The sequence below is a fragment of the Oryctolagus cuniculus genome, chromosome 2 (assembly GCF_051225735.1).
Source record: "Oryctolagus cuniculus isolate XC-2025 breed Fujian yellow rabbit chromosome 2, ASM5122573v1, whole genome shotgun sequence".
In the NCBI taxonomy this organism is placed as follows: Eukaryota; Metazoa; Chordata; class Mammalia; order Lagomorpha; family Leporidae; genus Oryctolagus; species Oryctolagus cuniculus.
This window is the reverse complement of record NC_142868.1, coordinates 78597774-78623792: the sequence shown is the minus strand read 5'-3', so window position 1 is coordinate 78623792 and position 26019 is coordinate 78597774. Positions and strand designations below refer to the sequence as shown.

Genomic DNA, 26019 nt, shown 5'->3' with positions numbered 1-26019 from the left:
TTCTGTCTTCTGTATTTATGAGCTCCTTATATGAACATCTCCCTAAAGCACTGTCTATATACTTGTGCAGAGTTCTCAATTTTTGTTTCTGGGAAATCCAAACTAGGGCACATGTGAAGTGTACCTTCGTCTTCTGGATACTCTCTACTTGCACCTATTTGTCAATTCATTTCTAAATTTACATCATAATGTGTGTCTTCATTATGCTCCCTTCCTTCCAAGTTCAAACTTATGAGGAGTTTTGAAATACTGTCCTGCTTGAGAGTCTAGTCATTAATTACATCACATAATATTCTTCCTTTTAAAGACTTAACAAATGCTGTTTAAAACATGTTTGCTCTCTTTAATTTACACTGTGACCCTACTAACACTTTTCTAAATCCTATAAATCTCCACACAGACAATTCTTTGGTTTATTTTGAAAAGTCATATTTAACGTTCTTCATTTCTGTACTCAGCCAGTGACCCTATGAACTTGTTTGACACAAAATTTGTCTTGCAGAATTCCTTTTATATCCTAAAAATATTATCCTTTGAAACTACTTATTGCTAAGATTCATCAATTTTATTCGCTGGCATACATTTAATTTTCAGTAATTTCACATAATGTATATTCATCTCCTTCCCTTAACTATCAATGTGATTTCAAGAGGTGATTGTGACAGATATTTTCTATTTTCACTGTGTTGTAAGGCACTGGACTCTAAAGCAGAGGTTACCTACTTAGTGTTGCACTCAAAAAATAAGAGTTATTTTAAATGATGAGTTGCTTATGGGTAAGAGAAAAGAAGAAAGAGCTGCTTTTGAGGGAAGCTGATCAGAGTTTCATAAAATTAAAAACTCAATAAATACAAATACTAGCATTTCAAGGAAACATAGCTACTACATTTTAAAATAAAAATATGTGTTAGAAATAGGTTATGCATCAGTTTCTTGGATGTGCTCATTAGTAGATTCGGGCTGAGTTTGAAACTAACATGGCTGTCTGTCAGGTAGACAATCAAAAATAGCCACAGTTGAGGCGCTGGGTTTTGTGCTTGAATAACAAAAGTAGAAAATCTAAACGTACAGATTTGGGGATTATCCAAATATATACAAATATCAAAAGACCATCCCACATAACCTAGATAAAGACATGATGGCAAAACAGGTGAGGCAAGCTTTAGTGATTACAACTCAATAAAATGCATTTGCAAATAATTTTACCCATTTTAAGACCTGACACCATCAAATTATTAGAGAGCATTGGAAAAACCCTGCAAGATATAGGTACCGGCAATGACTTCTTGGAAAACACCCCAGAAGCACAGGCAGTCAAAGCCAAAATCAACTATTGGGATTGCATCAAATTGAGAAGTTTCTGTACTGCAAAAGAAACAGTCAGGAGAGTGAAGAGACAACCGACAGAATGGGAAAAAAATATTTGCAAACTATGCAACAGATAAAGGGTTGATAACCAGAATCTACAAAGAGATCAAGAAACTCCACAAAAAAACAAAACAAACAACCCACTTAAGAGATGGGCCAAGGACCTCAATAGACATTTTTCAAAAGAGGAAATCCAAATGGCCAACAGACACATGAAAAAATGTTCAAGATCACTAGCAATCAGGGAAATGCAAATCAAAACCACAATGAGGTTTCACCTCACCCCAGTTAGAATGGCTCACATTCAGAAATCTACCAACAATAGATGCTGTAGAGGATGTGGGGAAAAAGGGACACTAACCTACTGTTGGTGGGAATGCAAACTGGATAAGCCACTATGGAAGTCAGTCTGGAGATTCCTCAGAAACCTGAATATAACCCTACCATTCAACCCAGCCATCCCACTCCTTGGAATTTACCCAAAGGAAATGAAATTGGCAAACAAACAAGCAGTCTACAAATTAATGTTTATTGCAGCTCAATTCACAATAGCTAAGACCTGGAACCAACCCAAATGCCCATCAACAGTAGACTGGATAAAGAAATTATGGGAGATGTACTCTATAGAATACTATACAGCAGTCAAAAACAACAAAACCCGGTCATTTGCAACAAGATGGAGGAATTTGGAAAACATCATGCTGAGTGAAATAAGCCAATCCCAAAGGGACAAATACCACTTGTTCTCCTTGATAGGTGACAACTAACTGAGCACCAAAAAGGAAACCTGTTAAAGTGAAATGAACACTATGAGAAATGGTGACTTGATCAGCCCTCACCATGACTGTTGATGATCAACTTGATATGTTATCCCTCTTAGTATTTTTTGTTTGTTCTACTGAATACTTTTGGTTGAATACTGTAATCAATACACAATTCTTCTTACGTGCTGAAACTTAACTGAAAAGTGATCACTGTTAAATATAAGAGTGGGAGTAAGAGAGGGAAGAGATGTGCAATTCAGGACATGCTCAAACTGACTTACCTCAAACGGTAGAGTTAGAAACATACCAGGGGATTCCAATTCAATCCCGTCGAGGTGGCATGTACCAATGCCATCTCACTAGTCCCAGTGATCAATTTCTGTTCACAATTGATCATAATGATAGGATTAAGAACCAAAGGGAGCACATAAACAAGAATAGTGTCTGCAAATACTAGCTTATAGAATCAAAAACGGAGAGAATGATCCAGCATGTGAAGTGAGATACACAGCAGACCCATAGAATGGCAGATTTCCTAAACAGCACTCTGGCCTCAGAATCAGCCCTTAAGACACGCGGATCCGGCTGAAAAGCCCATGAGAGTATTTCAGGCATGGAAAGCCAAGACTCTCTGGGGAAAAAAAAAAAAAAAAAAAAAAAAAACCTAAATGAAAGATCTCCACGAGTGAGATCCCAGTGGAAAGAATGGGTCATCAAAGAAGGAGGTATCTTTCTCTGAAGGGAGGAGAGAACTTCTACTTTGACCATGGCCTTGTCTAAATATGATCAGAGTTAGTGAACTCAGGGGGCTTCCATAGCCTTGGCAGCTCATGACAAGAGCCTAGGGTGATTACTGAGGCCATAAACAAGAGTGTCAATTTGTTAAGTCAACAACAGGAGTCACTGTGCACTTACTCCTCATGTAGATTTTTGTCCTTAGTGTGCTGTACATTGAGATTTAATGCTATAACTAGTACTCAAACAGTATTTTTCACTTTATGTTTCTGTGTGGGAGCAAACTGTTGAAATCTTTACTTAATGTATGCTAAACTGATCTTCTGTATATAAAGAGAAACTAAAATGAATCTTGATATGAATGGAAGGGGAGAGGGAGTGGGAAAGGGGAGGGTTGCAGGTGGGAGGGACATTATGGGGGGGGGAGCCATTGTAATCCATAAGCTGTACTTTGGAAATTTATATTCATTAAATAAAAGTTTGAAAGCAAAAAAAAAAAAGACTGATACAGAAGTGATGCTAGTATCAACTCAATCTCAGTAATGAGGATTTAGTGATATCATTAAAATTAATAATCACAGGCCAGCAAATAAATCCTTTATGCATCTTATGATAATTAAGGATGAAATACAGGTAGATATATACCTTAGAATTTATAAACACTTCCCTAAGGAGATTTCACAATGACTGTGAAATCAAGAATAGGAACCTTCAGTTAAAATTCGGCAGTGCTATAAAGACAATTGTAAACATCAAATCACCTTGAAAGAGACATGAGCCTTATCTAACAAAATCAGTATTATAGTATATAATCATTATGAAAGATTCATTTTTCATACATATGAAGTAAAAAGCAACCCAGTCAAAATACTGTATGAATTAGTGGCACAAATTTCTGAAAATTGTCTCATGAGAACTAAAACCTAGGGTAAAAACAAACAGACAATAAACCGAAATAAAACAAGTAGGTCTTGAGGAAAAGGTTTAAGATAAATTGATCACATTCCACATTCACTTAGGGGATATCATGTGTCAAAAATGACTATAATAGCAAGGCATAGAAGATAAATTTTCCACTATGCCTCAAGTAGAACATTTCCTTAAATAGAACGCACAGAAAAAATATTCAGGTTTGGAATGCTGGGCTGGAGTTGTAGCGTAGCGGGTTAACCTACTACCTATAATGCTAGCATCCCGTATGGGTGCTGGTTTAAGTTCTGGATGCTCTAGTTCCCATACAACTCCCTGATAAGGTGCCTTGGCTCAGGTGCTTAGGTCCCTGCCACCCAAGTGGGAGAACCAGATGAAGCTTCTTGGCTTTGGCCAGGGCCAGCTCTGGCTGTTGCAGCCATTTGGGGAGTGAGCCAGTGGATCAAATCTCTCTTACTCTCTCTCTACCTCTCTCCCTAACATGCCTTTCAAATAAATATTTTCAAAATATAAAGTTCAGAATATTATTGTTACATATTAAAAACTGGTGCTATGTGATGTTAATAAACAAATGCAAAATGTTTTGTTTTGATTTTCATCTTATATTTTTTTGGACAGGCAGAGTTAGACAGTGAGACAGAGAGAGAGAGAGAGTTATGGACAGTGAGAAAGAGATAGAAAGGTCTTCCTTCTGTTGGTTCACCCCCCTAATAATTGCTACGGCCGGCGCTGTGCCGATGTGAAGCCAGGATCCAGGTGCTTCCTCCCAGTCTCCCATGAGGGTGCAGGGACCCAAGCACTTGGGCCATCCTCCACTGCTCTCCCAGGCCACAGAAGAGAGCTGGACTGGAAGAAGAGCAACCGGGACTAGAACCCGGGCTGCTGGAGGAGCAGGTGGAGGATTAGACAAGTGAGCCACGGCGCCAGCCTCATCTTGTATTTTAAATTAATATATAGTACTTCCCCTCCCCTTACTTTTATGGTTTTATTTACCCACTGTTCACCCTGGTCAGAGAATATTAAACAGAAAATTCCAGAAACAGACAATTCACATTTGAAAATGCACATTGCTCTGAGTAGTGGGAAGACATCTTGAAAATGCCCTTTCTGGTCCAATCTGGGGTATGAATCATCTCTTTGTTCTGCCTGTCTATGTTGTTTACCCTGACTGTCTATAAATCATTCAGTAGCTCTCTTGGTTATGAGATCAACTGCGTAGTATCCCAGTGCTTATGTTCAAGTAACCTTTATTTTACTTAATGATCCAAGGGGCCAGCGCTGTGGCACAGTGGGTTAAGCCAGCATCACCCATGCCAGCATCCAATATGGGTGCTGGTTTGAAACTTGGCTGCTCCATTTCTGATGCAGCTCCCTGTTGATGTGCTTGGGAAGCCATCAGAAGATGGCCCACATACTTGGTCCCCTGCATCCACATGGGAGACCAGGAAGAAACTATGGCTCCTGGCTTTAGCCTTGCCTAGCCTCAACATTTGTGGCCATCTGGGGAGTGAATCAATGGACAGAAAATCTGTTTCTCCCCCTCTCTCTGGATTTCGATTCTAAAAATAAAGCTAAAAAAAGAATAAGCTCGAAGAATAAGAATGGTGATGTTGTAATTTGGGAATGTCAAAGAGATTAATAAGTGCTCCTTTTGTGTAGGAGATTATATTAAAAGTTATATATATTTTTTTTGACAGAGTGGACAGTGAGAGAGAGAGCGAGAGACAGAGAGAAAGGTCTTCCTTTGCCGTTGGTTCACCCTCCAATGGCCGCCACAGCTGGCGCGCTGTGGCCAGCGCACCATGCTAATCCGAAGGCAGGAGCTAGGTGCTTCTCCTGGTCTCCCATGGGGTGCAGGGCCCAAGCACTTGGGCCATCCTCCACTGCACTCCCTGGCCATAGCAGAGAGCTGGCCTGGAAGAGGGGCAACTGGGACAGAATCCAGAGCCCCGACCAGGACTAGAACCTGGTGTGCCGGCGCCACTAGGCGGAGGAATAGCCTGTTGAGCCATGGCGCCGGCAGAAAAGTTATATTCTTAATAAGGAAGGAAAAATAATATACTGAAGTTGCTAAGATCTATGATAAGAACAAATTCTACCCATGAAAATTGTGAAAAAGGAAAAAGAAATGATTGCTTCCACACTTCAAATTGCAGAAGTCAGAGCCACAGCGTGTAAGTGCTTAGTTAATACGAAGAAAAAACATAGTTATCAAGGAAAATAATATTTTTACATATATATAGGAAAAACATGAAGTTATTTAGGGTGTGGTCCTATGTGTAATTTTAGACCTCTACTGGGGGTCTTGGAAAATATTCCCTTTGGAAAATGGGGTGAGTACTGTACAGTTTAACTTTTGGGAAAGTATTTCTATGAATTCTGCCACATGTATATTGATGTGTAGCTACCACTATGGTCAAAGTATTAAACAGATTCACAGGTACACTCCCTGTGCAACCCCGCCAAAAGCCCTCCCTTGCGCTATCGCTTTGTAAACATTCTTCCTCCACACTACCCCCTGAAAGTACTGTAGAATCTCTTAGTGTAAATTTGTCATTGTGTGATTGCTATATAATTGCAATCCAGATAGCCTATCCATTGTTGGACTGATCTATTTCATCCAGCCTAACGTCAACAGGCTTTGTTGTTGTTGCTGTTAGTTACTGGATACCATCCCACTGTACCTTCATTCAATATATGAAGTATGTTCGAGTTGATTCTGGCTTTTGCCAATTTTGAACAAAGCTGCTGTAGACATTCATATAAACTTTGCTGTATGTTCAAACATTTTCATTTTCCTTATGCATACACCTAGGAGTGTTTTTTTTTGGGGGGGGGGGTCTTATGGCTGTTGAATGTTGAACTTTATAGTAAACAGGCAAAGTGGTTTTCAAGGTCGTAGTTTTATTTTTGTTTTCAACAGCAGCCATGGCAGCCCAGAATTCCAGAAGCTTTGCATCCATTCTAGAACTTGGAGCCATCAATATCTTTTTATTCACTATTAGTATTATGGTTTATGATCTTTCGAAGATTTTAATTTGAAATGTCTATGAATGACCACCTAGTATATAATATTGAATCTCCTCCCTCTGCTCCCACCCAGGCATATTTCTCCACAATACTTAGTGTGACTTATGTTTTTGACAAATGTACTGGTTCAGTTAAAATTAGCTCAGAAATTAGGTGAGCAATGAATCTTCAAATGAAAAGTCTCTACAGATCCAATCACAAGGATCTCTGGGCAAGGTATGGGAGAGAAAGCGGATTCTTTTGTAACTCCTCTTCTGTTCCTCTGCAGTGGGGGCTTTTGAATTACCTTCAAGAATTTTGGCAGAAAGCTCAAGTATGGGAAAAGAAATGTCAGATTAGAAGAGAGAGGACTTTTTTCCCTAAACATCATAACATGAGAAAAGATGAATTATCCTATTTATGAGCTATTAACATAAATTAATTCTTTCAGGAGGAGGTAAAGGATTGTAGCACATTTGTTACATTTAAGACTGATAGGTTGGTTAACACTGAGAAAATAAAACAGCAGTTATGTGACCTCAATATGGGATGATTCAAAATAAGCTATGACAAAAATGAATGAATTTTCTTATTCTATGGAGTTACTGGATTGATACAGAAAGGAAACACTCATGTTTCGGCATTCCTGATTTAGAAAAATATGTGATAAAATATCTAGAGGTAATACTATAGGATTAGGGTAAAGATATTTTCAGAGGGAATTAAATATATTAACCCACAATGCTGACTATGGGATTGATGGCAATTTTTTTTTTTTTGGACAGGCAGAGTGGACAGTGAGAGAGAGGGACAGAGAGAAAGATCTTCCTTTGCCGTTGGTTCACCCTCCAATGGCCGCCGCTGCCGATGCATCTCGCTGATCCGAAGCCAGCAGCCAGATGCTTCTCCTGGACTCCCATGGGGTGCAGGGCCCAAGCACTTGGGCCATCCTCCACTGCCCTCCCAGGCCACAGCAGAGAGCTGGACTGGAAGAGGAGCAATGGGGACAGAATGCGGCGCCCCTACTGGGACTAGAACCTGGTGTGCCAGCGCCTCTAGGCAGAGGATTAGCCTATTGAGCCGTGGCACCTGCCAATAGCAATCTTAAAGTAAGTCTTAAGGGATTTTAGTAAAAATTGTTTCGGATCCAGCTGAAATGCCCATGAGAGTATTTCAGGCATGGAAAGCCAAGACACTCTGGGGGAAAAAAACAAACAAACAAACAAAAAAAAACACCTAAATGAAAGATCTCCACAAGTGAGGTGAGATCCCAATGGAAAGAATGGGTCATCAAAGAAGGAGGTACCTTTCTCTGAAGGGAGGAGAGAACTTCCACTTTGACCATGGCCTTGTCTAAATATGATCAGAGTCAGTGAACTCAGGGGGCTTCCATAGCCTTGGCAGCTCATGACAAGAGCCTAGGTTGATTACTGATGCCATAAACAAGAGTGTCAATTTGTTAAGTCAACAACAGGAGTCACTGTGCACTTACTCCTCATGTAGAATCTTTGTCTTTAGTGTGCTGGTCATTGAGATTTAATGCTATAACTAGTACTCAAACAGTATTTTTCACTTTATGTTTCTGTGTGGGAGCAAACTGTTGAAATCTTTACTTAATGTATGCTAAACTGATCTTCTGTATATAAAGAGAATAGAAAATGAAAAAAAAATACACAATTACTCTTAGGTGTTTAATTAATGCTATAACTAGTATTCAAATAGTATTTTACACTTTGTGTTTCTATGTGGGTGTAAACTGTTGAAATCTTTACTTAATATATGCTAAATTGATCTTCTGTATATAAAGATCATTGAAAATTAATCTTGATGTGAATGGAAGGGGAGAGGGAGTGGGAGAGGGGAGTGTTGTGGGTGGGAGGGAATTTATGGGGGGGGGGAAGCCATTGTAATCCATAAGCTGTACTTTGGAAATTTATGTTCATTAAATAAAATAAAATATAAAAAAAGTCAAAAAAATTGTTTCCTCATTTCAAGGTGTATATTATCAGCAGTACAACAAACATTTGGAAATGAGAGAATTGTTGTTGTTTTCCTTCCTTTTTATCTTCAATTTTCCTTTCCTACCATGCATTGTTTTTGGGTGTATGCATTATCCAACTTGGAACTCCTTCAAAACTACATATTAGACAGAAAATACTAACTGAAGCTTAAGTGAAAAAGGCCCCTGTGGTTGAGACCTAGAGCATCCTGAGTGATGGGTGTCTCCCATGTTTATCCCTCTCTACCCCTGGGCCAGGCCACTGGTGCTGTCCGGTGGTCCAAGCTTGGCTGTGGTCTCATGTAGAGCCCCTGATACTGAAATAAATGATCTTTGTGTACATATAGACTCCTAAATTTTGTTTAGCTTTCTGCTTCCAGATGTTTTTGGATAATTAGCCCATAACCTTACACTTGTGAACATTATGCCCCATTAACCAAATTTCCAAAGGCAAGTTTCTTATTAATGGCAACAAAAATATTGCATGTTCCATTAGCCAATGATACATGGAACTCATATACCAATAAATTCTGACATGCTACAAAAGGAGCTTTGCTAAAAACAAAGCTTGCCCAAGTATGTGAGCTACAGTCTCATTAATATCAGATATGTCTTGTAGCTATAAGTCCTAATATCTGACATATGAAGTCTACTCTTTTACTAGTATACTTTTATCCCTGAATGAGTTCTGTAACACGTCATTTTTATTTCATATATTTTTCTAATATTAAAACACATGTTTTGAAATGGATATATGCTGAATAAACTTAAATAATCACAGAATTAATGTCCTGGCTATCTGTCTTCTTAGTGTTTTCCTTTAAACATAGACATAATTAATTCTTGAATAATCTTTTCTTGAAATAATTTGCATTATTTACTTCAATTTATGTATAATGAGGCAGCCTAACCTAGATAGTGTCATAAAGCAGGAGTATGGCCAGTTTTATGGCATGCTCCTGTTTATCATAAAATAGGTACAACTCCCCATTCTCTCCTGTCACCTTCACCCCTACGTCCACAAGACAGGTTTACTTCTTTGACAGCTGAATACATTATTACCAAAAGTCCATACTTTGAAATATCTACAGGTGTACTGTCTGGGAGGAGGGAAATTGCACAATTGTTTTACTATCAATCAAAGCCTTAGTAGCCATTGATATGCAGGCATAGAACATGTTGGCAGATTAACTCCCTTTGGTCTTCAGAACCAAAGGCTGATACCTTGCAGGGTCTGTCTTTGGGATCATAATGCAGAGCACTGTTGAGTGCAGCTGGCCTCACAGAACTGCACTGCTTGATCTTAGAATAAGGCATAGGGAAGCTGGGAAGAGCAGGCACTTGAACAAGTTGAAAATCAGGAGCCAAATCATCTTTTTCAGGTTTTGGTCTACATTTTTCAAAAATAAAAATTTGCATTACTCTTTGATTCTGCATTTTGATGGGTACAAATATCCAGGAATTTAATTCCATATTTGACATAATTCATGCTTTCTGTTATTAAGGTAAAATCTAGAGGGAAAGTGAAAACTTAGTGTAAAGAGTGAGGATGTCGGGATGTTGGGGCCAGCACTGTAGTGCAGAAGGTTAATCTTCTGCCTGTAATGCACGCATCTCATATGAAAGCCAGTTCAGGTCCCAGATAATGCGCCTGGGAGAGCAGCACAAGTTGGCCCTGGTGCTTGGGCCCCTGCGACTGATGTGAGATTCCCAAATAAAGCTGCTGACTTCCATCAGGCTCAGCCCCAACTGTTGTAGTTATCTGAGGCATGAGCCAGCAGATGGAACATTTGTCTTTCCCCTCACTGCAATTCTGCCTATTAAGTAAATAATCTTTAAATTCAGGATGTTAAAATAATTATACCACCATGATATAACTTTTCAAAACTACCCGTGGGTGTTTTTCCTTAAGATATGATTTAATTTTATCTGAGTTACCCAGTTCATTTTAAGAACTCTATTCTTCTCTTGATATCATAAGCATGTGCTTCAACATATACTTTTCCCAAACTGCTCAGATAATGTTAGTTTAACTAATGTGAATGAATTAATGAACTAATTGGTCAGAATCTCAAAGCAACAATGCATTTCTTCATTTTACATGTATATGTACTATTAAATCTAAATTTATGGTTCATGTATTACCCAATATCAGCACAGCTCTTTTTGCATAAAACATCCATTCTTATTAAGTTGTCTGAGACTATTAGAATACCGTAAAAGTTTAAAAAATGAGTCAATGACTAAAAACATAAATTTGGTACATGAGATTAATCTGCAACCTTCTACTTTTTATATGTCCTGCACCATCTGCAGTCAATTAAGAGATTCCCAGGTGTTCACAGTAATTGCCTTAACGCAACATTACATGTCACTTTAGGGGTCTTTAAATATTTATTATAAAACCCTCATCTACATTTTCCTCCATTCATTGAAGAAAGAAAAAAATCATGTTGATGTTTTGCACTGACAAAAAATAAGCTTATTGGGCATGAATTATTCTGTGGACTAAATTTCATTTAAAAACCTTTTGTAAGCTAATATATAATGAAAGACTAGAAACAATTGAGATGTTGACTTAGGTTTCCTTATTTATTTTATTTCAAATTTTAGTTCGAAAATATGTACCTCTAAATGTGTGGCTGAGGTGTCAAAAATCAAATCAGATTTTTTTTTTCAGATCTACTGAATATTGTGGAATGCAATGAACTAGAAATTTTATCAACTCATTTCTTCCTCTACAAGTATTCAAGTCTAAAAGACTTGAAGCTGGAAAGAACCATGGAGAAAATCTAGCAAAATACCCACATTTCATACATAAGGAAGTAAAGCCCCAAGGTTTGGTCAAGTGTATAGAGTTATTGAAATGTCAGTCTACTAAAATTGACAATCCCTAATACACACCAAATACATGCTATACTCCAGGAAGGGCTTCCAAATCCTGTATCAAGCTATTTAATCCTCACATTTATTATGTACTCATATTATCCCATGGACACCTGGAGCAACCTGCAGAAGGTCACACAGCTGGTAAGAATCAGGAAAGGGATTTAGCTGGCTCATGAGTCCATGTCCTTTTTAAAACTAGTTCTCAGGAAATCATGATTTCCAGGTGAAAATCTTTTCTACATTTTGACAAACTTTATAAATCTGATCTTTATCCTCATATCATTATTAGTAATATATGTATTCCTACATGTCAATCATTTTCATTGAGGTTATGCCTTGACTTCTTTTTTTGGTTTTCTATTACATCTCTTAATCACAAGTACTAATCAAAATGCTTTCCTAGTAGACACATGTTGCATCTGATATTGTGAAATCTTGGTATTTGTAAGACATTTTTACAACATTCACTGGTTTCAAAAATCAGAAAAGCATTTTTGTGTATTAATTTCATAATAACAACAATGGTTTTATTTAATGTTAAATGATTTTACACTCTGTATACCCCAAGAAAGGTTTTGTTTTGCCATGACAGGAGGCTAAAAAAATAATTTTTAAATGCTTCCAGACTCACATTATCATGAACCATGTGGCTTGAAATAAAATTCTGATGCTATCATCAGTTCTATTTTTTTTAACTCACAAATACTTTTTCAAGCTTCACTGCTTTCTTTCCAGGACCTTCCTTGTATCAATTCAGTAGGTAAGTGTGTGTGTGTGTGTGTGTGTGTGTGTGTGTCTTAGATGTCAAGGGATGGCTCTATGGAGGTGGGCAGTTAAATGTCTGAGGGTCTTCGATTGTATTAAAGATAATAATTTCATCAACAGTCCGCATAATCTGAAATTAAGCGATTGTGCCAAAATCTATTACTAATGTTTTGGGCTCTCATCAGAAACTATTTTGTTTTAAATAAAATCGTGTGTTCTCTTAAAGTATAATTGAATGGATGATGTCATTGACTATATTTCCCTTTATGTCTTTCTTACTAGGAGAATCAGTGTATTTTATTCAGTTATTCTCTAGGGTATAGAAAGCTTTCATATGGATAAAAAAAAAACTGCTAAACTGTCTATTTCAGTACACTGATAGTATTATTCATGTACAATAGTATTATTATGTCATAGTATTATTCACGTACAACAACAACAAAAAACCCCACATCAAATAAAATAGCTTCTTATGGAATCCCACTGCTCATTTTTATCTTAGGAAACAAGTCTTTGTCATATTTTTTTAAAAAATATACTGTGAAGTGTGCAGTTATTGAAACCCTTGGAAAGGGCTCACAGCCAATCCTGATGCTTCTTTGCAGATACATATGATGAACATCACTTCCACCTCCTTGCTTTGAGCTCCCACATAAATCACACTGGGTAAAGAAAGAGCATCTTACACATCCGAAGATACAGGAGTCAACTCTGCTGTAGATGTTGTTCACTACCATTCTCACTGTTGTGTGGTGTGTGACCGTCAAAGCATGGAATAAGGAAGCATGTACCAAATACAAATATTACTTTATTTTCTTGCAAATGACATTTTTCTTATTACTACATCATTGGCTGCATATTTAAGGCAGCCATGATGCTAATCATTGAAGAATTACTGAAGAAAAACAGAAAAATGAGGAAGTAAAGACAGACATTTTGGTATAATTTGGTTATGTCTCCAATTTTTGATAACAGAAATGAGAATATTGAAGAGGGGAGACGGCAAATGATTCTGACAGTTAAGTGCCAACTGATCCTTCAAATTAATTCATTCAGATGTCATTCTCTTAAATTCACAGAGCTTTATAAGAGGAGAATTATTCTGAAATGTGAGGTCCTGTTCGAAACATAAGAATGTGGTTTTAAGCACAATTTAAAAGTAAATTTTCGGAACAATGACATTCCGTATTTTTAATACCCACTTAGCCTTTTGTTTTACTGGGATTTTGACAGAAATATGGTGATGTGTAACTTGTTACATTTACAATACAAGGCTACATAAAACTTTCTCAAAAGTCATCATTTGTGAAAATTTAAATGAGGGAGATTGCCCAAAAAATACAAAGATAAAAAACAATTTAGCTCTAACCATTAAGCTTATTGCCTGCTCAATTTCTCGGTTCATTTTCCTATTTTTTTTTCCTTGTAGCTACAGACTGAATACAAAGGTACACAAGAAGGGGAATCATTAGATTTTATACTACGCTTTATCAAAAGTAAAATACCTTAGTCACGTAGGGTTAGACTTATTAAAGAATAGCTATTTTGCTGAAATCAACATTTGTACTTTTGACCTATTTGCAAAAGTAGTTTCATTTTATTTTTTCAAAGATAAATACAATGTTGTTAGTAAATAAATGATAACTAGTTGTCCTTATGATTCTGTGTGAAAGAGCATATTTTTAGCAAGTTCAGTTTTAACAGCATTGATTATTATTCCTATAATTATTATAACCAATGTGTATATCAAAACTACATGACATTTTATTTGCATTTCCCTAAGTAAATGGTATTTATTTTATGTATCACATTGTAGCAGTTTCCAAAGAAGGTAAGCTTCACAAAGATGGTGCATAATTCATATCTTTATCAGCATTAATTAATGAAAAGTCAAAAAAATAGTGTCATGCTACAAGCACAAACCTAAAATCACACACCATTTTTGTCACCTATATAAAGAGGGAATGATCTACTAACAAACATAGTAATTATAGATCAAATAATAGAAAAATTTGACCTGTAGAATAATTCTGAGACTTGTTTAAGAAAGTTCTTGCTCTCTCTTCAGGGAGTCTGACCTCCTGGGATGTGTACTTTCTGTACCCACTTCTCAACAACAATCTCATTCCTCTCTTTCAGCTTTATTCTAAGAAGAAAAATTTGGAGGAAGAAATCTTGAGTTCATTAATCTCCTCCAATATTATGAATGTCATGAAAAATTTGAATCTTAGTGGGGTGAAATCTGATTTTATTGTGTATTTAATATAAAGCTCGGAATTCTAAGTTCAAAAAATTTTCTCAAATTTATTTTTTAAATGCAATGTCTAAAAAATATTTAGATGTAGTGTCAATTATGCCTAAGCTGATAGGTATGTGGTGTGTTTGTGTGTGAGAAAAAGAGAAAGACATTTTCTTTGCATTGTTGGGGTAGAAACAATTGGCTGCACAATGTGAGAGAGGTTGCCTATTCCCTGTGTATACATATAGCCCTGTATTTTTAACTAGTAGGAAGATAAGTCTGGTAGGTTTTAACAAAAAAAGAAAGGCAAGTTATAAGAATGCTGAAACTTGTTATATATAATTTTGAGGATGAAATAGTCCAAGTAAAGACTAATAGAATAGATTTTGTTTTTCCATATAACGTAGGATAAAAACATTGAAAAAACATTCCAAGTCTGTTCTTTAGTAGAATTGACAATATGCTTTCCTAATAGGAATTGATATATTGGCAGATATTAGAATTATTCTACTTAGAAAATGAATAACTAAAGTTTATTTTCTATATTTTTGTTCATACTTGGTAATTCTTAATGTTGTAAAATGGAACTGCATGGATATTATAATCAAGGCCATGTCCCTAAACTAAAACTAGAGAGAGAGAGAGAGAGAGAGAGAGAGAGAGAGAGAGAGAGGGAGGGAGGGAGGGAGGCACAAAGGGAGTTAAAAGTTATTTTAAAAAGGAAGGCTATAGACCACACTGCTTGAAGTCACTCATTAATCTCTTCAAATTCTATGTAAATGTAATCTTATCCTCATACAATTCAAGTTTCCACACATGAGAGTCCCTTTCTATGGTGTTTTGTTAGAGTGCTCTGCAGTGGTAATATGTATATTACCAATATGTACACATTAACTACAGTAACAGAGATGCATTGAATAGAAAATCATCATGACATTTCTTACATTACAGTAATGAATTTTTAACTGAAGTGACACCAATAATTGTAATCACCATCATCAAAATAATAACTGATTCAATATATAATTTAGAGATACTGAAAACACCCTCACTCATACAGAGTTCAAAATAAGTGTCAACATTCCTATTTTAGGGATGAGAAAACTGAGTGTCTAGGAGATAAATTATTTTCTAAGAACCCCTCCCACCACTAAATAATCTACTGTGGATTGACTTCAAATATAAATGCAGGATCCCTCCAGCCTCACCTGCTATGTAAATATTTTGATCTCTCTGTGTTTAATGAAAATTGCAAAGCAGTGGAGATGTCCTCTGGGTTACTGACCAACAATACCCCTAGAGGACCAGAGTATTATAACAACTTCACTGGAATAAGTGTACTTCTATCCACTGAAATAACCTGCTATATTCTAATTTATTGATTTGCAGCATTTACAACTAAGCTCAACTTTTCTCTCTTTCTGCCTGCTTTCCCTCACTTGACTAATACTAACACTGCATTAAAATTCATTTGTAAGTGTGACTAAAAATATTTGCCCAACCTATTCTTTATATTTCTGCAGGACAGCATGTGGCAAAATGCAAATGGTATCCGATTTACACTCTGTGTCATCAAACAGTTGCTTTGCTGGGGAAACAGGAATTATGTAGCTGTTGTGTTTGACAGTAGATATTGACATATATTCTTTGTGTGCTTGATTTCTATTTTGACATTTTCACTAAGGGTTTCTTTGTACTTCAAACACTGAATGCAAAGTAAAGTTCTTTCTACCTAAAGAGTACACAATGTTAAGGAAATCATGAAACAGAAAATTTGCCAAGTTTCAGTCTGTTTCTGTAGGCCTGTTTGTGAGATTCTAATATCACACACGTGAACTGACATAAACATTAAGGTTGAAGAACTGAGGTTTGGAACAATATCTGTTTTCACAGGCATATTTATTTAAGCCATTTTAAAATTTATTTGTTATTGATTAACAAGTCATAAGCATCTCCATTTTTGGGGTACAATGTGATGCTTCAGTGTTTGTATACAATGTGCCCTGAAAAAAGCAAGGTTTACTAATACTTAATTCAGTTTCAAATAGCTCCATTTAGTAACTGAAATAACCCCACCCATCACAACATATTATCCAGGGATGATAACTAATATATATCTAATGAAAAACTTTTATGATATAAAGAATATGTAAACTAAACCCTATTATTATAAATAAAATTTGGTCATATATAAAATGAATTTATGATAAAGTGTTTTCCTTTTGGCTTCAATATAGTACATAACATAAAATGACTTATTAATCTACAAAGAAAGTAAACATAATGAAAATTCATGTTTACAAATACCACATTTGAAATAAATATTTTTGTAAAGTTTAATTTGAAATATTGCAAACACATTTGCATTTTATGATGAAAATAAAATAACTTCATTAAAATCAAAAACCTCACTCCTCACAAATAATCATTTAGTTTTATTTTGATAGATTATATAGGTGGATAGTTAACTAGATAGACAGAGATACAGATATATAAATATGTGATTTCAGTATCAGGTAATTTACCCTTGGAGCCAACATAATAGGATGCAAATATTTAAATATCAATGCTCAGGTTAAGCCTGTATTTAACATAGCAACAATTAATGTGTTATTTGAATTTCTTCTCATAAATATTGAGTCAATTTTTGATACTCAGTATTTTGATATAATATGAATCTAAAAATTATATATTTTATAATGAAACAAAAATGTAATAATTTCAGATTAAATTTATAACCTGTAAATCCTATGCATCAAAACAATTTCAACATCAACTTTACATGTAATGAGTAAATTTTAAAATTATATTCAATGGCTGTGTAATTTGTAATTTATAAAAGCAGATGATATTCATTATAAAACTTTTTTCCTCAAAGGATGTATAATTTCATGATGTTTTATCATCTCACACTTCAAAACACTCAGTTATATGATGTAATTTATACTATGAAAATATTTGTTAAGAAAATGATTTATTTTATAGTCCCAAAGTAGTACCCAGCAAAATAATTGTAATTCAGTCCCATAACAACACATTGACAAAAGTAAAAGGAAAACTATAGCTATCTTTATGACATATCATCTCATGTGTAAAATCATTGGGCTATTATGGGATGTCTAGGTATGAATTACAGGAATACATACTTTCATGTTTTCCAGTGTAAATGATCACAAAATTTAAATAGAGGAAGATGATCTCAGCAATCTTTACTCCACTCACCTACTGTCAGTTGTCCAGTTAACTGTCCCATGTGATTTCTTGCATTCACTGTGACATTCCTGTCAGACTGTAAGACCAGTGGACTATCCTGGGAAACATGTATAAAAGAAAGAAATCAAATAGAAAATAAAAATGCAGTCAAAACATAAAATTATGCTATATTTGCTTGAGCACTATCAAATTGTATTTGTTTTTTATCTTGCCATTATTTGAACATCCCAAATATTGGTTTGACAGTAAGACATATGGGTGCCTCTACAGAATAGGAATGTTTTCACCTCATGAGTGGGCAGTAACTACTAGATGGGAAGCATTTTCAATTCTACTGATTACTGATTACTGTATGCCAAAAGCATTGTAATTGTTACCTTGCTCTCTCCCAGTGGTATATACACCTGCCCATGCAGTCGTTTTAGTTCTTATCCCAGTAGGGAAGTCCCTTTTTAAATTTGACTTGCAACTTTCAGAGGTCAGCTTAAATGATACTTCCTCAAAATTGCCTTATCTCATCACTGTGACTACTGATTCATTCAATACACAAACTCCCAGTCTCTACTTACTTTGTTTAAAGCACTTCTATATTTCTCCCACAGATGTCTTTACTTTTTTGTTATTATTTGTTATTTCCTTTTTATTTGATTGTGGTTATATATACATAATATCATCCCCCAAACAGCTAACTGCTTAAGTATATATTGATTGTGTAAAACTCTTGTACAATAAAACTGATAGTATCTTGTTTATCTACCTCATGTTCAACAAATCATAGAATAGTCACTTCTCTGTCAGTGTCAATATACAGGTATTTTCTTATATGGGCTATATACAATTCCTTTAAAGATAAGGACTTAGTATTTGTGATTTGGATACACAGAGAAAAGTTTTAAAGATTTTCCATAAAGCTGTATTTGGCCCCTTTTGAGTAGGTGTAACACACACACATGCATTCAGACACGCAACACATACATAAAAACTTTCTTTTAAAAGCAGATTTTGCTGGTATGTCTAAATTAAGGCTTGACTTTTATAAATAACTTTCCACATTTTGAACCATATATTCATTCTATTGCAATGTGGCTGTACAAACACTACTTAATTAATTTCATTATCTGCCAGCCTGTTAATATAACTCAGTTTTGTTCTGCATTAAAAAAAAAAATCTATCTCTTTTAGGCATATCTATTCCTAAGGCATTCATCTTTGAAACTATCTGAAATATTTAAAATTAAGTATGATTTTTAAGTGCTATGTCTACATTCTATTTACAGAGTAGACTGTGGACTAATGACTGTTTGTAAGCAGTGATTTCTTATCCAAAAATGTTTCATAGAGACAGACACACACACATGAAAAATATTATTGTGTCCAATGTTGGCAAAAGTTCAATCCAGGTATTTAATAGAGGAGTTCTGAACTAAATCAGGTTAATTTGAATGCAAGGAATAATAAAAGTCTACAAAGGTTAATAGAGCTATAGAAAACTTTTCATTTAAGTTACATTCACATCTGATAAAGCTCATAATTATTATTTATAACTTTTATAAATGACAAGACTGTTTCATTTGTTAGTAGACATATTAAATATAAATATTTGTGAACTTTAGCATAACACAGCTTAAACATTAGTATACATAATTTAGAGACTTTATATCATTGAGAATTATTGACTTAATATGTTAAAATGAAATAAAAGTTAATTTCAAATTGTAATACCTACTTATTTTGATTTAATAGACAAATATATGTGGAAGAATGGAAAGTTTTATCACTTTGCATTCTTGTTTACAACATATGAATCTACTTTTACTCTAACCATTACATCCTGTTCAAATTCTTTCGCTGGCTTGCTTATCTTTAAATTATTCCACTAAATTTACCCTCAGAATTGAACTTTTATATTCACATGAAATTGTTACTGTAAAAGCAATAGCAATCCCTATTCTTACTAAAACAGTATACACAGTTACCAGAAGAAAAGAACAATTCTCTACACTGTATTCATGTTGCTATCAATATATTAATATGCAATTCTAATTTGTTAAAATGTGGTAGGTGAACTATAGTAAAATCAAGTAATTATTTCTGATAAACAAAATGCAATACACATGAGATAATTTTCACTTGAAAATCATATAATTATTTCTGCTTTATATCATTAGCACAGTAATGTCTTTGAGGATTAGAACCATTTATCATGCATCCTAATCCCAAAACATGATCTTTTACACATTATCTACTCAGTGATAATTAAAATATATGTGATATAAATGTATATGAATAATGAGAATAATATCAACTATTTTGATTACCAAAAAAATGCAATCCTAAGCTTTTAATAAATCTGATGTATAGGGGCTGGCACAGTGGCACAGTGGGTTGATCTTCTGCTTGCGGCGCCGGCAACCCATGTGGGTGCCAGCTCTAGTCCCAGCTGCTCCTCTTCCAATCCAGCTCTCTGCTGTATCCTGGAAAAGCGGTAGAAGATGGCCCAAGTGCTTGGGCCCCCGCACCCATGTGGGAGACTGGGAAGAAGCACCAGGAAGCTGGTTTTAGATCAGCACAGCTCCAGCCCTTGCGGCCATCTGGGGAGTGAACCAATGGAAGGAAGACCTCTCTCTCTGTCTCTCCCTCTCACTGTTTGTAACTCTACCTCTCAAATAAATAAATACAATCTTTAAAAAAAAAAAAAGATGAAAACTGTTAAGTGGAACCATTCATAAAAAAATCTGATATCAAAAATACTTTAAAGTGATAATTAATACCAATAAGCTTTGTTTTAGCTAAAATGAATGACATTTAAGAAATTTTTCCTCAATAATTATCACCTATTTTTTACTTCTTTCTTGTCCAAAGTTCTCTATTTGAGAAAATAACTATCAATGTTTTATTGATTTTTTTTGCCTCTTTATGGTTTTCATATTTATTTATGTCATATGCCCAGGCTGCAAAACATTGAAGACTAGGAAAAAGAGGCTTAGCAATAATCATTTTTATTTTATTCTTGCTGAGAAAATAGAGGAGGAAAATTGTTTAGTATCATCTTATAAAGTAGGAATAAGACTTGCAAGTTATACCAAGATAAGGAAGTATATGGGAGCCAGTATAAATACCTCTTTTTTTGAGGAATTAACAACTGCATCTTTTATTCAAATATCTTTCCCCCCAAACAAGAATCCTCTATAATAAAAATCAGAAACAGACCTGCATTCTGGCTCTGATTCTGGAAACTGCACCTTCACCTTATGATATTCTTGAGAGAAAGTAGATAGGAGAACCAAATGAGAAACACAGTGGAAGTCTACCTGGGCCTGAGAAGCCCTGCTTACAATTCTTTCATGTGTTCATACTTTATACTGTTGGCCTGGCTATAACTTTGCCAATGGTCATGCAAAAATATGGAAATATGTCCCCCTTAGATAGGCTGTGCCAGTGACTAAGGGTAAATGACCTGTTTTTCCTAAATCTATTGTTTCCATCTATCTTTATCAAAATATTTGTTAAGTACTTGTGGTAGGTCCTGTTTTCTGTTAGCTACTGGTTGTAAAAGCGAAATAAAAGAGACAGGTTTTCTTCTCTTATGTAATTCATGATCTGGTAGGCCAGACAGAAAATAAACCAGACAATTAAACAATATTACTAATGAAAGAGATTTCTACTTTGAGTATTACTTATGAGAATTAGTATTACAGGTATATAGGGAATCTGACTGCAAATATTTATTCTCTTAAGTCTTAACAGATCACATTTAGTGGCACTTAATGCCAGAGATTGCTCTAAGTGCTGTACATATATGAGCTTATGCTCTTCAGACACTTAAAATAAAGCCACTCATGAGGAATCAAGATGATACAGTGGCTGTGAGATGCCATTGCGGTGTGACACTTCCAACGTCTTTTCTTATTAATGGATCCTCACTGCTATGGTGCTTTACTAATATTAGTGTTGGGTACGATCCATCTTGTTTTACAGATTAAGATGCTGCCAGCACAGAAAATTGAAGTCATATGCTCCAAATCACACAGTTAATAAATGACAGAGGCAATATTAGAACCCAGCAATTTGAATCCAGACTTTGCCCTGTCACCCACTATGTGGTACTGTCTCATTTAGAGGTCCTTTCATTCTGGGCTTTCTAAAATGTCAGTCCAAAATCTGAAAATGAATAACACATTCAATTGAACAAAATGCATTCAACTTCAACATTCTGGTTTCTAAAAGAAATCTCTGTGGGCTGGCATTGAGGTATAGAGGTGCCTCTGCTTGTGCCATGTGTGCTAATTCAAGTGCTACAACTTGGCTTCCAGCCAATGTGCCTAGGAAGGCAGTAGATCATAGCCCTAGTGTTTGGGCTCCTACTTCCCACGTGGGAGACATGGATGAGAATGAGTCAGCAGAGGAAGATCTCTTCTTTCTCCCTCTCCCTCACTTTTTATCTCTCTCTCACACACTCTCTCAAAATAACAAATAAATCTTCAAAATAATAAAAGAAAAATGATAAATATGTTAAAATATACAACCTCCTGATTGACATAATTCAAGTTTTAGTGATATACTTTGGCTCATTTCTGTTTCATAGATGTATGTGTTCTGCAGTGTCCTCTGTCCACATTTAGACAGTGCCACCTGTGCAAATCTCCCTCATTGTTACTCTGACAAACCATCATTGTTCATTTTGTTCAGTGTGAGTGGTGGGAATTTAATGTCATTTCCATTTACATAGTTTTATCAGGTAAATTTTTTCCTCTCTGATAGAAATTATAGAATTTGTTTATAAAGCTATACTACTCTCAAAGCCTCTATTCTTCAATATTCATATAGGTCACTTCTACTTAATTTGTCTTTTCTTTATGCCTAAAAATTTTACCAACTTCTCCTTATCTAGAAAAATTGTATACCTTTTTAAAATTCCAAATCAAAGTTGGGTCCTCTGTGAAATTACCTCACTGAGATTCAATTCACCTTTCATGCCTCCCTCTTCAGTCCCCATTCTCAATGGCAGTGCCTGTCACAGGTGTTCTCTTGTCGAATTTCAGTCACCGAAGTCTTAGTACCCTACATTTGACTGGACTGTTCTAAGAATATAGTATGGAATTTCCTTTTCCTGTATACACTTTGGAAAGCACAGCCTGTATAATCCTTGACATATGGTTTATATTCAATAAGTATGCGTTCAGTGGGTAACCCTAACCGAGCACATTTACAACATTATGTGTCTGGGCTATTTCACATGTGCATCTGCTGGGTTTGCTTTCAGGTCACATGGAACTTACAAAGCTCTTGTTATTCCTCTCCTATCTCTCCCTCCCTTCACACCCTCTGCCTCCCCCAACAAGGAATCTGAAAGTCCTTTAAGTAGAACAAGTTATGTCACATTATGATTTGATTTATATTCATCATCTCTGTGCCCGAGGCAGCTACTTCATTCCTCTCCTTGAGAATCTGACCCACTTAAAGACTAGAATAAAAAGAGGTAATTTTAAACATTCTTTAGTTAATAAAAGATTCCTTGAAATTTCATTTCCTTAAGAATGAAACATCATTTAATTATTGAGACTTTTATTTTAAAAGTGTTGATAATAAAAAGGAATATATCTAGAGCTGTTAGCCTGAATTCCTGTACTTCTCGGTGCTCACATTTTAGCTTGGATGTGAACTGGTACGAGAAAGAGGTAGTGTGTGTTCACAATCAAACTCCATGCAGTTCTACTTTGATTTTTATGAGGCTTCCACACTTTGGTGCATTTTCTGTTACAAGTTATCTCCTCATGTAGGCAATGCTAGGGATATCTTACAAGGATGTTCTTTGCGTTTAGGCTGGCTTTCTGGCTCCTGCCTGCCTCTGGAAAGTGATACTCGGCGTGCTCCTCCCAGGGCCTTCTTTATTCCAGTTACTACTGATGGATATGCATCCTGAATGGCGCCACAGGGAGCAGCTTTACAAGGGGCAGTTGGCCATCTGTCATTTCCTGCATCATCTGACATGCAACAGCTCAACATTTAGCCTAGGAAATGAATGTCTGAACCAGCATCTGAAGAGGGAAACATGTTATCTCCATCTAAAATAGTAAAGGTCCAGATAAGTAAGAGACTGCTATTATTTTAATCTAATGGTGCATCATTCCCAGAGATACCTCTCGTCCTTTGAGACACTGTATGCAGCTTCCTCTTGTCAGGTGGGCTGCTTCCAACTCTCGCTCCAGCTGCGTTTTTCTTCTTTTTTTTTAGGCTAACCTTGCCCTTATAGTAGTCCCAGGATGCCAACTCTATTCACTCAGTATGTTGGTACTGCCTTCACCAGCTGACTGCTCACTACTGGAGCCTGGGCGAGGTATGCCCCTACTGATAAGGCACAGGAGACAGAAGGTTCAGACTACATCTTACCTGTGCTAGCTCAAAGGAACTTTACAGCACGTGATACAGTCTCTGCTTCATACAGTGGGCAAAAGTTAACAATTTTAAAACATGGCTAAGAGAAAATGTGTGCTTTTCTGCCATTAGATGACCTGTTTATCCAATTTATATGTCCTAAAAAATCAAACTTCAAAGGGGTTAATTCCTTCAATAAATTACGTATTTATATGGATCAAAGAAATGATCCTTCTAGAATCGAACTAGTCAATAGTGAATTGGTAGACATCTCAGATTAAACACTATGCAAAGCCTTTTCCACTTCCTTCAAATGCCATTACATTCTGAGGTCACTGTAAAAGGTAATGGGTAAGGTTTATAAAAAGACTTTTATGAATTTTGAAACTATTTGCAACTATAATTTTAATTTAGATGATGATAATGATGGGAGGCAGAAAGAGACAAGAAGGTGAGGGAGAGAGAGAGGAAATATCTGAGGTGTGTTTGTGTATGTGAAATGGGCTCCAGCTTATATGATTGCAATGGATGAGGAAGAACAAGAAGCCTTAATTAAATAGATTTTCCTTGGAGTGACATTGTGGCATAGCAGGTTAAGTCCCACTTGTAACACCAGCATCCCATGTGGGCACCACCTCCAGTCTGCTGCTCCACTTCTGATTCAACTACCTGCTAATCTGCCTGGGAAAGCAGCAGAAGATGGCCCAATGATTGGGACCCTGTACCCACATGGGAGATGCAGATGAAGATCCTGTCTCCTGGCTTTGGTCTGGCCTAGTCCCCAATTGTTGTGACCATTGGGGAGTGAACTAGTAGATGGAAGATTTCTTTTTATCTTACCTTCTCTGTCTGTAATTTTGCCTTTCAGATAAATAAATGAAACATATCTTTTAAACAAAACTGATTTTCTTGTACCTTGATTGAAACTGGTATTTTAGAAAGAATAAGAATTATAAAATATAAAATGGCAACATATTTAAGCAATAAATTCACCTTTCTCAAAGAAGATATATCTATACTATCCCAGAGATCAAAGCAAATTTTCAGTTAGTTTTCTTCAGAAAAATTTTTATTTGTGTTGATTATGTTTCTACTAGTTCTGCATAATGGGGTGCCCAGCTATTTAGTTGAACACAATTTGGATGTTCCATTAAGGCTATTTCTCAACAAAATTAATATTTGAATTGATAAGTTGAGTAACACAGTCATAAGTCCCAATGTGACTTTGACTCATTCATGGTTTGAATGCAGCCAAAAGGCAGAATAAGAGAGAATTTGGCTGTTTTCAAAATGGGTCATTGGTTTTGCCCCGCTTTTGGGCTCCAACTAGACCTGGAACTTATAACATTGCCTCTTCTGATTTTTAGGCCTCAGACCCAGACTTAAACTGTAGCATAATTCTTGGGTTTCCAACTTGCTGAGTGCAAATCCTGGGATTGATCATCCTCTACAAGTCGCTGAATCAATTCCTTATAATTAATAAGGAATGAAGTAAAGTATATATTAGTTTTATTTCTCTGGAGACGCATGCTAAAGCAGTACCCATATTTCTTATGAAAGGAAAATGGGGGAAAAAGATGAATAGTGAGCAACGAGCAAATCCTGTGTGTCATAATTATTGTGTTTATATGTGATACTATCTATGATTTTATATGCCTTGAAGTATTTTTCTAATTGTGGTTACACCTTAGCTGTATCTGAAAGATAGCTCTGCACAAAATAATTAGAAATAA

The 26019-nt window shown here is 35.8% G+C and overlaps 1 protein-coding gene across 3 annotated transcripts in view; it reads right to left on the bottom strand.

Moving 5' to 3' along the window:
• Positions 1–26019, bottom strand: part of SGCZ (sarcoglycan zeta) — a 1232459-nt gene that overhangs the window by 119362 nt on the left and 1087078 nt on the right. For all 3 annotated transcript variants that reach the window (XM_017350432.4, XM_089327274.1, XM_089327275.1), the window contains one exon: positions 17921–18008. In XM_017350432.4, the coding sequence (XP_017205921.2) occupies positions 17921–18008 (88 nt within the window). The remainder of the gene's footprint in view (positions 1–17920; positions 18009–26019) is intronic.